The 12,630-nt window shown below is 46.3% G+C and overlaps 1 protein-coding gene across 23 annotated transcripts in view; it reads left to right on the plus strand.

Moving 5' to 3' along the window:
- Positions 1-8,251: 8,251 nt before the first annotated feature.
- The window catches only part of EPB41L3 (erythrocyte membrane protein band 4.1 like 3), a 177,744-nt gene continuing 173,365 nt past the window's right edge, over positions 8,252-12,630 (plus strand). For 4 of the 23 annotated variants that reach the window (XM_029064701.2, XM_029064707.2, XM_029064703.2 and 1 more), the window contains exon 1: positions 11,405-11,534. In XM_029064701.2, the coding sequence (XP_028920534.1) occupies positions 11,471-11,534 (64 nt within the window). In that variant the 5' untranslated portion in view covers positions 11,405-11,470. Of the gene's footprint in view, positions 8,727-11,404; positions 11,535-12,630 lie in introns of those variants that run through there. The other 19 variants (XM_029064715.2, XM_029064711.2, XM_029064712.2 and 16 more) reach the window with 8 other exon arrangements.

Raw genomic sequence — 12,630 nt, forward strand, 5'->3', positions numbered from 1 at the left:
GTCGGTGGCGAGAGAGGGGAGATCGAGGCATAAGGGACAAGGAATATGTTGGACCTCATTATCTTGTCTCTACCCCATTGCTTATTTCAGTGCTTGGCAATATAGTAACACTTAACAAATCTTATTATTCTTTATTCAATCGTATTTATTGAGCACTTATTGTGTGCAGAGCACTGAACTAATGACTGGGAACTTGGAAAAACAGTAGCAAACTTAATGGATTTTGAAATCTAGCCCAAAGACCTAATATAAACAGTAATATATACAAACAGTAATGTAAACAAATTACAGGTATGTACATAATGATGATGATGGTGGTGGTATTTGGTAAGGGCTTACTACGTGCCAAGCACTGTTCTATGCACTGGTGTAGATAAAAGCTAATCAGGTCCCACGTGGGGCTCATAGTCTTAATCCTCATTTCACAGATGAGGTAACGGAGCCCCAGAGAAGTGAAATGACTTGCCCAAAGTCATACTAAAGACATGAGGCAGATCCAGGATTAGAACCCAGGTTCTTCTGACTCCCAGGCTCTACCCACTAAGCCATGCTGCTTCTCTATGGGGCTGAGGGAAGGATGAAAAAAGGGGGCAAATCCAAGTTCAGGGGTGACACAGAAGGAAGTGGGAGAAAAGGAAATGAGGGCTTATTGGGGGAAGGCCTCTTGGAGAGATGGGTCTTTTTGTAGGGGAGTGTAGTGGCTTGTTTGATATGAAGGGGGAGGGAGTTCCAGACAGACGGGAGGATGAGAGCAAGGGATCAACAATGAGAGCAAGGGATTGACGGCCAGAGAGGCAAGATCGAGACATAAAAAGGAGATTGAGATTAGTGGGCTGGGTTATAATGGGAGAGGAGCATTGATAGGTAGGAAGGAGATACCTGATTTTGTGTCCTAAAGCCAATAGTGAGGAGTTTCTGCTTAATGCAGAGAAGGATGGGCAATTATTGTTCACCAGTGAGGAGACATGGGCAGAACATGTTTTAGAGAAAATGATCCAGGCAGCAAACCGTAGACAGGAGTGTGTCTGCCAACTCCGTTGTACTGAACTCTCCAAATGCTTTGTACAGTGCTTTGTGCACAGTAAGTACTTAATAAATACCATTGATTGATGTTAAAGACTATAAACTAGACTCTAAGTCCTTTGTGGGCAGGGAATGTGTCTACCAACTTCATTGTAATGTACTCCCCAAAGCACTTGTTACAGTATTCTGCTCACAGTAAGCACTCAATAAGTAACACTGGTTGATAAAAGAGTGAATTGCATAGGAGGAGATACGCGAGGTAAGGTAGGACCGGGAGAGCTAATTAACTGTCTGAAAGCCAATGATAAAGAGTTTTTGTTTGATGCAGAGATGGATGGGTAACCATCGGAGGTTTCTGAGGAGAGGGAAATTGTGGACTGTGGGTTTTTTGTTTTTTTTAAAAGAGAAATGATCCAGGCAGCAGAGTGGGGTATGGACTGGAAAGTAGAGGAACAGGAGAGGCAGTGAGGTTAGCGAGGAGGCTGATGCAGTTGCAGAGACGAGATATGATAAGTGCTTAGATCAGTATGGAAGCAGTCCAAGAGGAAGGGGCAGATTCTACAGATGCTGAGAAGGCAGAACTGACTGGATTTGGTGACCTGCTGAATATGTGGATTCAGTGAGAGAGATGAGTCGAGGATAATGCCAGGCTATGTGCTTGTGAGACAGAGAATGGTGGTGGTGTCTACAGTAATGGGAAAATAAGGAGTTGGGTTTAAAACCTGTTAGGTTTGAGATGGTGGTGGAACATCCAAGTAGAGATGACCAGAAGACAGGATGAGGTGCGAGACTAGAGATAAGAGAGGCCAGGGCTGGAGAGGTAGTTTTGGGAATCGTCCATGTAGATTCATTCATTCAATAATATTTATTGAGCGCTTACTATGTGCAGAGCACTGTACTAAGCGCTTGGAATGAACAAGTCGGCAACAGATAGAGACAATCCCTGCCGTTTGATGGGCTTACAGTCTAATCGGGGGAGACGGACAGACAAGAACAATGGCAATAAATAGAGTCAAGGGGAAGAACATGATAGTTAAAGCCAAGGGAGCAAATGGAAGAATGAGAAATTAAACTCAGTTTAGCTGATTTTTGTTAAGTGGTATGAATGATGTCATTTAGTCATGTATTGGATATGTTTCAGACTAACTCTAAAGAGACTACAATCACTCACCCAGATCCAATGTGATGTCTAGGCTATTTTGTTGTGTAAACATGAGACGGTGACAGCGGAGACCGGAAATTACTCATTTCAAATACACTTTATTAGGTTGACTTCCCCCTGTCCCCCAGCCCGGTCCCATCATTTACATCATTTTTCCTATGGCCTGGATCAATTCAAGCTAATCTTAAAAAAGTTCACTTCTCTTTGGGAGCAGACCTAGACTATCTCCAAAAAAGACTTACGTGAACTTGGGGTTGTTGCGGCCTGAGAGACAGCTGCTATTTAATCAGTCCAGATGTTATAACCACATAAGTACAGCCCTGTGCACACAGTTATGTCTGTCTTTTGGGAGATTACTAAGTGTTTGTCCTTGTTACCACTGAACAACTCAGCAATGCATTTACACGTTTTTATAATTATTGTGCACATCCCAAGGAAAAGCTCAATTGAGTGGTTTTTAAAGAAAGAAAACATGGGAGTGTAGACTATCCCAGCAATGATTATTTTATAAATGTGTATTTTCATTCAGATCAAAGTGGGTCTTTATTTCCTTATATCCTTTATCTCTTGGGACAAAGTTTTTTGTTTCATTCAGTTGGCCTGAAGAGATAATTTTAAAGACAGCTATTTATAAGAGTTATGACTGTTCAGTTTATTTTCAACAATCTAACTAAACATTTTTATGTTAATCTCTCACTAGAGTGTAAGCTCCTTGTGGGCAGGAAATGTGTCCTTTTGTTACTCTGTACTTCCCAAGCACCTAATTCAGTGGACTAAGGGGGTACTCAATAAATACTACCACTTACTACACCACCTAAAGGGCTTCCAGTCTTAAAAATGATGTAGAAGGCAAATGACTGGAAAAGTAAATTACTGTGTAGCCTGTAAGACCCTTGTGGGATGGAATCATGGCTACCGACTCTATTATAGTGTGCTTTCCCAAGCGCTTAGTACAGTGCTCTGCACAAAGTAAGGGCTCTAAAAATACCATTGATTGATTGGCTTTTGTGTTATGCATAAAGTTTCATGAGGCTCTCTGGGACACAGGTGGGAGACCTTATGAAGAAAAAAGAATAGAGAAAGAGCATGGCACAGTGGATAGAGCATGGAACTGGGAGTCAGAAGGTGATGAGTTCTAATCTCAGCTCTGCCACGTCTGCCATGTGACCTTGGGCATCTCACTTCACTTCTCTGGGCCTCAGTTACTTCATCTGCAAAATGGGGATTGAAACCGCGAGCCCAACATAGGACGGGGACTGCGTCCAACCCGATTTGCTTCTATCCACCTCAGGGCTTAGTACATTGCTTGGCACAGAGTAAGCACTTAACATCCCCCAATTATTTATAGGGTGTGGTTCCTTAAGAAATTTTCTCCCTGATCAGCCAGAACGGCACTGAAGTCCATATTCAAAGAGAAAAAGATGAGGTTTGGGAATTTCCATCATTCCTTTGGAATCAGACAGTGCTCTCTTCTTCCCCCTCCTCTCCCATAATACAGTACATACTACTTCATTCCTTTAATCCCAGACTCAGTTCATGAAGATGCCAATGAAACAACCTAATCCACTTAAATGTGCTTGGAATCCCAAGATACTGAAAATGGTCTGAGATGTTCTAGGGGTGGGAAGGCAAGGAAGACTGAAGAATTAGAAACGATCAGACCAATGTTTGTAACTGGGCCTCAGTTACTATAAAGACCCCTTGCCTTAAATGATATTTGTCTCAGTAGCATTCTAGAAACATCCATGTCACAATTTCACTTTCTCCTCCCCTCCCCACCCCAGTATTTTTGTTGTTTTTGAGTTTCTTTTTCCAACTTTGGCTACAGAATTCAAGCTCCTTATTGTAGGTCACCCCGGTGGTGAAGTGATTGATGTTCAGTGTTCTGATTTGGTGGCTTCTAAAGTTAAGGTGTGATTTTGTATGAGCCGTCAAAGGTACAAGTTCATGGCAAGCTCATCAAGACTGAACTGGCCTGTGGGTTGATTTTTGCATGTCCCTGAAAAATAATACCGCCCCCCCCGCCCAAACTAATACATAGTTTAAATGCCTCGGGAGCAATCCGACAGGTTGAAAAATAATCCACTGCCAAAAGGTCAGAATTTTTTTCTATAGTAAGCTATTTGGCACATGTGTGTTTGATTTGTTGTTTCCTTGCTATCATTGTTTGGACTTGCTTAACATTGAGACTAAACATTTGGATGTCTTTAAATTATTGTCCTCCTTTAAAGTAGAAAGGAAGCTTATCAACACCTTCCACCCCGCAATCTAGTTCTTCATTGTTGGTAATCATTTGTGGCGTGTTACGGGGCGGGGCATGGGGGACGGAGGACCTGGGTTCTTATTCCAGTTCTGTCCTTTATCTGCAGTGTGACCTTGGGCAAGTTACTTAACTATTCTGAGCCTCAGTTTCCCCAGTTGTAAAATGGGAATTCAAATTCTGTCCTCCCTCCTACTTAGCTTCGGTGCCCCACGTGGAACAGGGACTGTGTGTCTGACCTGATGATCTTATATCTATCCCAGTGCTTAGTAGTATGACGCATTTAACAAATACCATAGTAATGATTTTTATTACTAGTTAATATAATGCTTAGACCAAAAGTACAAGAGTCATGAGACAGTTTTTATTTTCAGTAAAAATGTGTGTAAATATGAAATGAGGCTCTTACACCGTCTGCCCGGCCTATCTTATATAACCAACTTGTTGATTTGTAAATCGTGGCAATTTGCTCAAGTCCAGAGTGCAGCCCTCGTCCTGAATTCATCAGTCGAATACTTGGGTCCAGAATGTTAGTTGGCTGGTGAGGTCCTACTGGGGTGAGCCGAGAAGGAGAGGGAAGCATTCCATTTCTGCTTCCTCCCCACACCCCGACCCACACAGGGTATGTTGTCCTCATCTGTACACATTAAGCACTCAATAAATACAATAGATTGATTGACCAGCCAATGTTAGCATTTATCACATCAATCTGTTCCATATGTTTATTGGTTTTCTTTTGTTTTAACCAGTTGTAGCTATTCTTCCTCCTATTTCCACCGTGTGTGTGCAATTGTTACTTGTTGATTTCCTGCATTTGACTGTAAAGTCCTGCAAGGCTGGGACCTTGTCTTTTCCCTCAATCAATCATACTTTTTGAGTGCTTACTGTATGCAGAGCACTGCACTAAGCACTGGGGAGAGTACAATATAACGGAGTTGGTAGACAGGTTTCCTGCCCACAGCATGCTTATTGTATGCTCCCAAGCACCTAGTACCTTCTTGAAAAGCATCATGGCATAGTAGATAGAGCACAGGCCTGAGAGTCATAAGGTCATGGGTTCTAATCCTGCCTCTGCCAACGTGTCTGATGTGTGACCTTGAGCAAGTCACTTCACTTCTCTTGGCCATCGGTTCCCTCAGATCCCTCATGTAAGATGGGGATTGAGGTTGTAAGCCCCATGTGGGACAGGGATTGGGTCCAACCCGATTTGCTTGTATCCACCCCATTGCTTAGTGGAGTGCCTGGCCCATCATTTTTATGATTATTGTCCACAAAATAAGTTCAATAAGTACTCCAGAATCATAGAATGGAACAGACTTCATTCTCAATAGTAAAAAAAAAAAGGTGTATGTGTGTGTGTATATTGGTGGGGGGTGGGAAACGACTCACGACTCCCAGTGAGGATGTAAGGCCTGATTGTCAGTTCCTCTTGGGTGGGGATCATGTGTTATTTTACCATACTATCACAGTGATTTTGCACACACTAGACACTCAGTGAATATCACTGACTCATAGTGAGGAGTGCGAGGGAAGCACAGACTTAATAGTGCTTTTCTTCCATTCCCTTCCACTGTCTCTCCTCGGCTATAAGGGGAGCCAAGGCTGGATGGGCATAGTTGGGTGTTGTTAGTAGCTTGGGCTCCTGTGGTGTAGGGAAGCCCATCAGGTTGACTTAACCTAATTAGGGCTTTAATGCCCGGGTCGAGCACCTGCCAACATTTTCACTGGTGCTACCCAGGGGTACCCAGGCCCTAGTGAGATTTCAAGCTCCACCTGATGACCCGGGGTGGAGTGTGAATCCCATCACTAGAACGAAAAGCCTCACTATTCACTTGTTAATTCATTCAGTCGTATTTATTGAGCGCTTATTGAGTGCAGAGCACTGTCCCAAGCAGTGGGGAGAGTACCATACAGCAATAAAGTGACATTCCCTGTCCACCAGGAGCTCCACTTAGCGAAGGGTGGGCATCCCCTGGGAACCCTGCAATGAGAGGGAGAGAAGCAGCCCAAAGTTTGCCTGTGGGCACCAGAATAATTACCCCCATTCTAAGGCTGGGCCAGGTTGAAAGTGTCCAAACGAGGTTTCGGCTCAAGTCTTAAGTGGGTTACCTGCCTGCCAGGATCGTACTTTGAAGGCTCGAGCCCCTCTCCGGTGCTGTCTTCCAAGTGCTAATTTCAGGAGCGATGCCCACGTCCCTCATTAAAGAAAACCAGCTTGGCTTAGTTGAAAGAGCCCGGGCTTGGGAGTCAGAGGTCGTGGGTTCTAATGCTGCATCCACCACTTTCCAGCTGTGTGACTTTGGGCGAGTCACTTCTCTGTGCTTCCTCCTTCCCTCCTCTGTAAAATGGGAATTCATTCATTCATTAGTATTTATTGAGTACTTACTATGTGCAGAGCACTGTACTAAGCGCTTGGAATGTACAATTCGGCAACAGAGACAATCCCTTCCTAATGATGGGCTCACAGTCTAATCGGGGGAGACAGACGGACAAAAACACGACAACATCAAGATAAATAGAATCAAGGGGATGTACACCTCATTAACAAAATAAAGGCTGTGAGTCCCAAGTGGGTCAACCTGATTACTTTGTATCCACCCCAGCGCTTAGAACAGTGCTTGGCACATAGTAAGCGCTTAACAAATACCATAATAATTAATTACGGCCTCCTCCTCGTTAATTGCCCCCCTTGCTCGGGGTGGAGCCGGCGCTTGAACTTTACCCGCGGGGCGTCTGCTCCGAGTTTGGAAGGAGCAATTCATTCAGTCGTATTTATTGAACGTTTATTGTGTGCGGAAGACTGTGCTAAACACTGGGAAAGTACGACTTTGCAGCAGGTCCCTGCTGCGTGCAGTGCATTCGGTGCGGGCGTCGCAACTCGTGCCCAAGTGCCGCGGGCCGAGAGGAAGATTGAGGTGGGTGATTGTGTTTTGGGGTCCCTGTGCTCGGCCCCCGCATCATTGCAGCGTGGCTCAGTGGAAAGAGCCTGGGCTTGAGAGTCACAGGTCATGGGTTCTAATCTCAGCTCTGCCACTTGTCAGCTGTGTGACCTTGAGCAAGCCACTTAACTTCCCCGTGCCTCCATGACCTCATCTGTAAAATGCGTGGCTCAGTGGAAAGAGCCTGGGCTTCGAAGTCAGGGGTCATGGGTTCGACTCCTGGCTCTGTCACTTGTCAGCTGTGTGACTGTGGACAAGTCACTTCTCTGTACCTCAGTTACCTCATCTGTAAAATGGGGATTAAGACTGAGCCCCACGTGGGATAACCTGATTCCCCCGTGTCTACCCCAGCGCTTAGAAAAGTGCTCTGCACATAGTAAGCGCTTAACAAATACCAACATTATTATTACTATTAAAATGGGGATTAAGATTGAGCCCCACCTGGGACAAACTGATGACCTTGTTTCTCCCCCAGCGCTTAGAACAGTGCTTGGCACATAGTAAGCGCTGAATAAATGCCAACATTATTATTGCACCTCGGTTGGAGGGGCGAGGCATGTGGCCCACCCTCCTCCTCCTCCTCCTCCTCCCCAGCTCCAAAAGCTAAGCGGCGGAGCCCCGAGGCAACTTTTTCCCGGCGCTGGGCGGGTGTTTTTAGATCTGGGGGTGTTTTCCCGTTCTGTGATTTGCTGGCGGGGCCGGGGCGAGCAGCGAGCCCGGGGCTGCGCCTTTGACGCGTGGCTTTCCGCTCCCATTGGCAGGATCCCTGCCTCCCTCCCTCCCCCCCGGCCCAGGCTCCCACTCCAGCCCGGCTGCAGCCCTCCGCCCGGGCTCCGGTCCCGGCCGCAGGGCTCCGGTCCCGGCTGCAGGGCTCCCCCCGGGCTCCGGTCCCGGCTGCAGCCCTCCTCCCCGGTGCATCTCTCCGCCCGGGCTCCGGCTGCAGCTCTTCTCCCCCGTGCAGCTCTTCTCCCCCGTGCAGCTCTTTTCCCCGGCTGCAGCCTTCCTCCCCGGTTGAGGTCTCCTCCCGGGCTCCGGCTGCAGTTCTCCTCCCGGACCCCAGCTGCAGCTCTTCACCCCGGCTGCAGCCCTCCTCCCCGGTGCAGCACTTTTCCCCGGCGGCAGCTCTCCTCCCGGTGCCCGGGTGCAGCTGTCCTCCAGGGCTCCAGCTGCAGCTCATCTCCCGGCTGCAGCCCTCCTCCCCGGTGCAGCTCTTCTCCCCGGCTGCAGCCCGCCTCCTCCCCGGGCTCCGGTCCCGGCTGCAGCCCGCCTCCTCCCCGAGCTCCGGCTGCAGCGCTCCAGCTCCAGATTCCTCCTCTTCCTTCAGCGGCTGTCGCCGGCCCAGGTACCCTCCTTCTCCCCGCTCTCTCTCCTTGCGGGTCCCCCCGGCGGCCCTCCAGACCCCCTCCCCGTCCAGCCTGCGGTTGCTGGGCACGCACTTACTTAAAAAAGAAAAAAAAAAAGATTTCGAGGCGCCATTTTTAAGTTGACACTTGGTGTTAGGTGGAGTTTGATGGGGTGCGGGGGGTGTGCGGGACCCTCTCCCCCCCGGGCAGCGGCCGACTCAGTCCCTGGGACGAGAGGGTGCTGATGCCGCAGGACCTGCCCCTGTTAGGGGGACACTTTTTGGGTGAGGAGGTGGGCTGCATCGCACCCCCTTCGCTGACCTCCTCCTCCAACCTCAGCAGCTGGTCGGTCCTGCCCCCCTTTTTTATGTAACTTCTCGCCTTCCTTTTAAGTAGGGCAGCGCTCCGGGAGGCCGCTCCAGCTGCAAAACGCGGTATTCCCAGGCTGGGCAAGGGATGTCTCTCTTCATTGCTCTCTTGCACTTTCCCGGGCGCTCAGTCCAGTGTTCCGCACCCTGCAAGAACTCAATAAATGCGATTGCATGAATGAAGGCCGGGTCCCCCGGGGCCAGGGGCGTCGCTTACCTGGATGGGAGACCCCGCCTCGTTTTACTCTAGTTTGATGCCCGGCTATGGGGGCGTTGGGGGGATGGAAAGGGGGAGTCTCGGGCATGTCGGAGTTGCCTTCGGTTTGAATTTCTCCTGCAACTCCAACCTCCTCCCCCCTTGCCACCTCCCCCACAAGCCCGTGGCTTCTGCAATGCGGCGGGTGTGGCTACGTGGGGAAGGGGAGCCCGAGTCCTCTGCTGCAGTGGCGGGCAGCTCGGCTTGCTCCTGCTCCGAGCGTTTGCAAATCCGAGGTCCCCTAAGCGCTTTTTGCCAGGCTGCAGGACCGGAGGGAAGGCGGGCCGGGGAAGAGGGCCTGCAGGACCGGCCCGAGGGAAAACCGGGACGGCCTTAATCAGAAGGCCGGGGGAGGGAGGAGGGACGATCCAGGGCAGAGGGTCGCGCACCCCCATCCTCATCCAATATTACTTTGCAGTTTGAGGCGCCTGCCTTTTTTAGACTGATCTGGGTCGGGCGGGGGTGGGGGCGGAACTTAGAAGTAACTCCCCCACTTACAGGCTCTTGTGCCTCCAGGGATGGAGATATTTTGCTCTGCTAAAGCCTCAAAGTTGTTCTGTGCGTGTTTTTCTTTTTTGTCTCCCCCCCCCAAGTCCCTGAAGATAGGCAGTGAGATCTGGTCGGTCGCATCAACTGCAGCGAGCTCAGTTTAGGGAGTTTTTTTACACCGTATTTGTTGCAGGATAACCGTTAAATCCCGTGGTACGACCCGCTGGACCAAGGCGATTTGTTCGGGTTTAAAGAGATCTTGATAAAGGCCCTAGAGGGATTTTTTCCCCCCCCCTCTTTTTTTTTTTTTTTGCGAATTTCTGGTACATTTTGCAGTTCAAGTCTTGAGTACTGCAGTTTAGGAGATGAAGGTGTGGGGCAGAGTTTTTAATTTCTTTTTATTAAGGGGCTTTAATGGGTCAGTTTTAGAGACATTTGAACTTTCTCTGATTCTGTAAATATGAAAATAAAATGCTCAAAGACAAACTTTTATTTGAAGTTCTCCTATTTAACAAGATTTTGGAGAGGCAAATGTAGATTTTCAGAGGCTACTTTATTCTGCTACCTCATGTGTCTACATGGTACCTAGGGCCAATTGCTTTTGCAAAACGGAACGGATAGTTTTATGCATCAATTTCCAGTAGGAACAAGATAAATAGCCAGCATTATTTGATTTGTAGTCCACTTTTAGGAGGGGGAAAAAAATTGAGTCACAGGTCAAAGGTCACTGCCTCTGAAACAAACCATAATGTAGTAATTTTCTTCAAGACGGGCTTTTGGTATGGTAGTGATTTGAGTTAAAAGCAGCTTCTTTTTAGTTTTCAAACTCTCTGACTTGGACTTTAGCTAAATGAAAACAAATCATGATGTCAGTGCAAGGCAAAGCATTCTGACAAGCTGGTTGTGGGGTGCTTCATCTAAATATACCCTAGGCCCCTTCATGGATTGAAAGAAGCTTAAACCACTCTTGCTATTCCCCCGGGTGTTGTGCGCCTGCCATATGCTAAATGCATTGAACTTGATGGACAATGGCTTGTTTTCTCCCATTCTGTGAGGACTTTCTTAGTATAGTAAAAAATCCAACACAGAATTGAAATACGTGTATCTGTGATCATGTACTTGATGGTGAAAAGAAAAGTGGTCCCACAAAGTAAATGCAAGTTTATCTGAGTTAGCCAAAATGAATAGAAAGGTTTCTTGTGTGCCTGGTGTGAGCTGATCCGTTTTGTCTCTCTTAGCCATTCGATACCGCAATCAGTGTCTGGTTTGCACAGTCTGAGGGCTACCTATTCCAAACAGTAAATCAAATCATCTTTAAAGCCGTTTCACCTAGAGCACTTCTAAATGATGATTTTGGCCATTTGTGGTTGGCCATTTAAAAAAAAACAAAAACTAAAAAACTATGGAAAGTTTTCAAAGTTGAATCTGTTCGCTCCTCTATGGGTTCTATTTCCATTTGTTTTATTTTGGCTGCAAAGGAGTGTTGTGCTCAGGAGCAAGTAGGAATGAAGCGGTGAAGTCACTGCACTGCCCTGAGCTGTGACGTCACTATGGCTCAGAGGGAACAAGGGTGGGGCTGAGGAAACCAGACTGTCTGAACCATCTTGGTGGATTTAACTTGAGATATTAAATGAATGGGACTGCCTTTCCACAAGTTGAGCTGTGTTGCGAGATATTTTTCAAAGATTTGTCAGGTAAAAATACATTTTAATTGCATGGCAAAGTCTTTTGTAAAGTAGAAGTTTATATGAGAAACCATTTCAAGATAGTCCCAGTTAGGAGGAAAGGGAAAATCACCATCATTTTTCAGGAATATATTGGTCTTTATTAATTGACAATTTAAAAAAAAACACAAAGAAAATGCATCAGTTTGGTCAGTCGGCTGTTAGAATAGAAATACCATCTTCTAATTTTCCTTTTAAAATACCCTTGCTACTATCGTCTTTAAAACACTACTGTTAAGATTAGTGCTCTTTTTTTATGTTTCTATGGTTATGGGCAAAGGTAACATCTCTTTGAGCAGGGAGGTTCTTCTTCCAGTTTCTGAAATAAATTAGATATGGTGTACCAGTAGATGCCTTCAGATGATGAATGTAAAACACAGAGGGGTTGTCCAGATTCAACAAAGCATTTGCTGGAATGGGGGAAAATCAGGTTCGCAAATACATTTTGGTACATACTGTTCTGTAGTGTCAAGCTGCTTTTGCATGTCATTGTGAGGAGAATGAAGTTTTCATTTTCGTGAACTAATACTTTTTTCACGAAGCTTTGGAACTTTGGAGTATTGCAATTTCCCTGTATTTTTAGTCGTTTGATTTCTCAATTTCTTGTGGTGGTGATATAAACATATATGCGTAACTGTGAAAATATGCTTGGAACTGTGAGGATCCGAGTTTCTGAGGAATAAAATTGGCTTTTTCTCTGCCTCTCTGTGTTCGTTTTCCGTCTCTCTTGCTGTCCCTGAATATGTAAATATATCTACTACAGATGTTTCAGAAGCACAAGGAAATATAAATAAGGAAGAATAAGAGGCATAAGCAGAAAGTTAGATATAGGCAATTGCAAATCTATTGGTTGAGATTGCTTTTGTGCCACATTTTTGGATTGTATGACGATTAGCTAAATTGCACACTGACATATTTTTAGTGCTTAAAATATAAGGTTTTGTTGCATTAAACCACTAGTTCTTTTGTATTTTGTACTGTGGAGGAAAAGTTGACAACTTAATTTACAGAATACAAGCAATTTAGTTGTGTTCTAGTATTCATTCCTCCATTGGGGGTAAAACGA

The sequence above is a fragment of the Ornithorhynchus anatinus genome, chromosome 5 (genome assembly GCF_004115215.2).
Source record: "Ornithorhynchus anatinus isolate Pmale09 chromosome 5, mOrnAna1.pri.v4, whole genome shotgun sequence".
In the NCBI taxonomy this organism is placed as follows: domain Eukaryota; kingdom Metazoa; phylum Chordata; class Mammalia; order Monotremata; family Ornithorhynchidae; genus Ornithorhynchus; species Ornithorhynchus anatinus.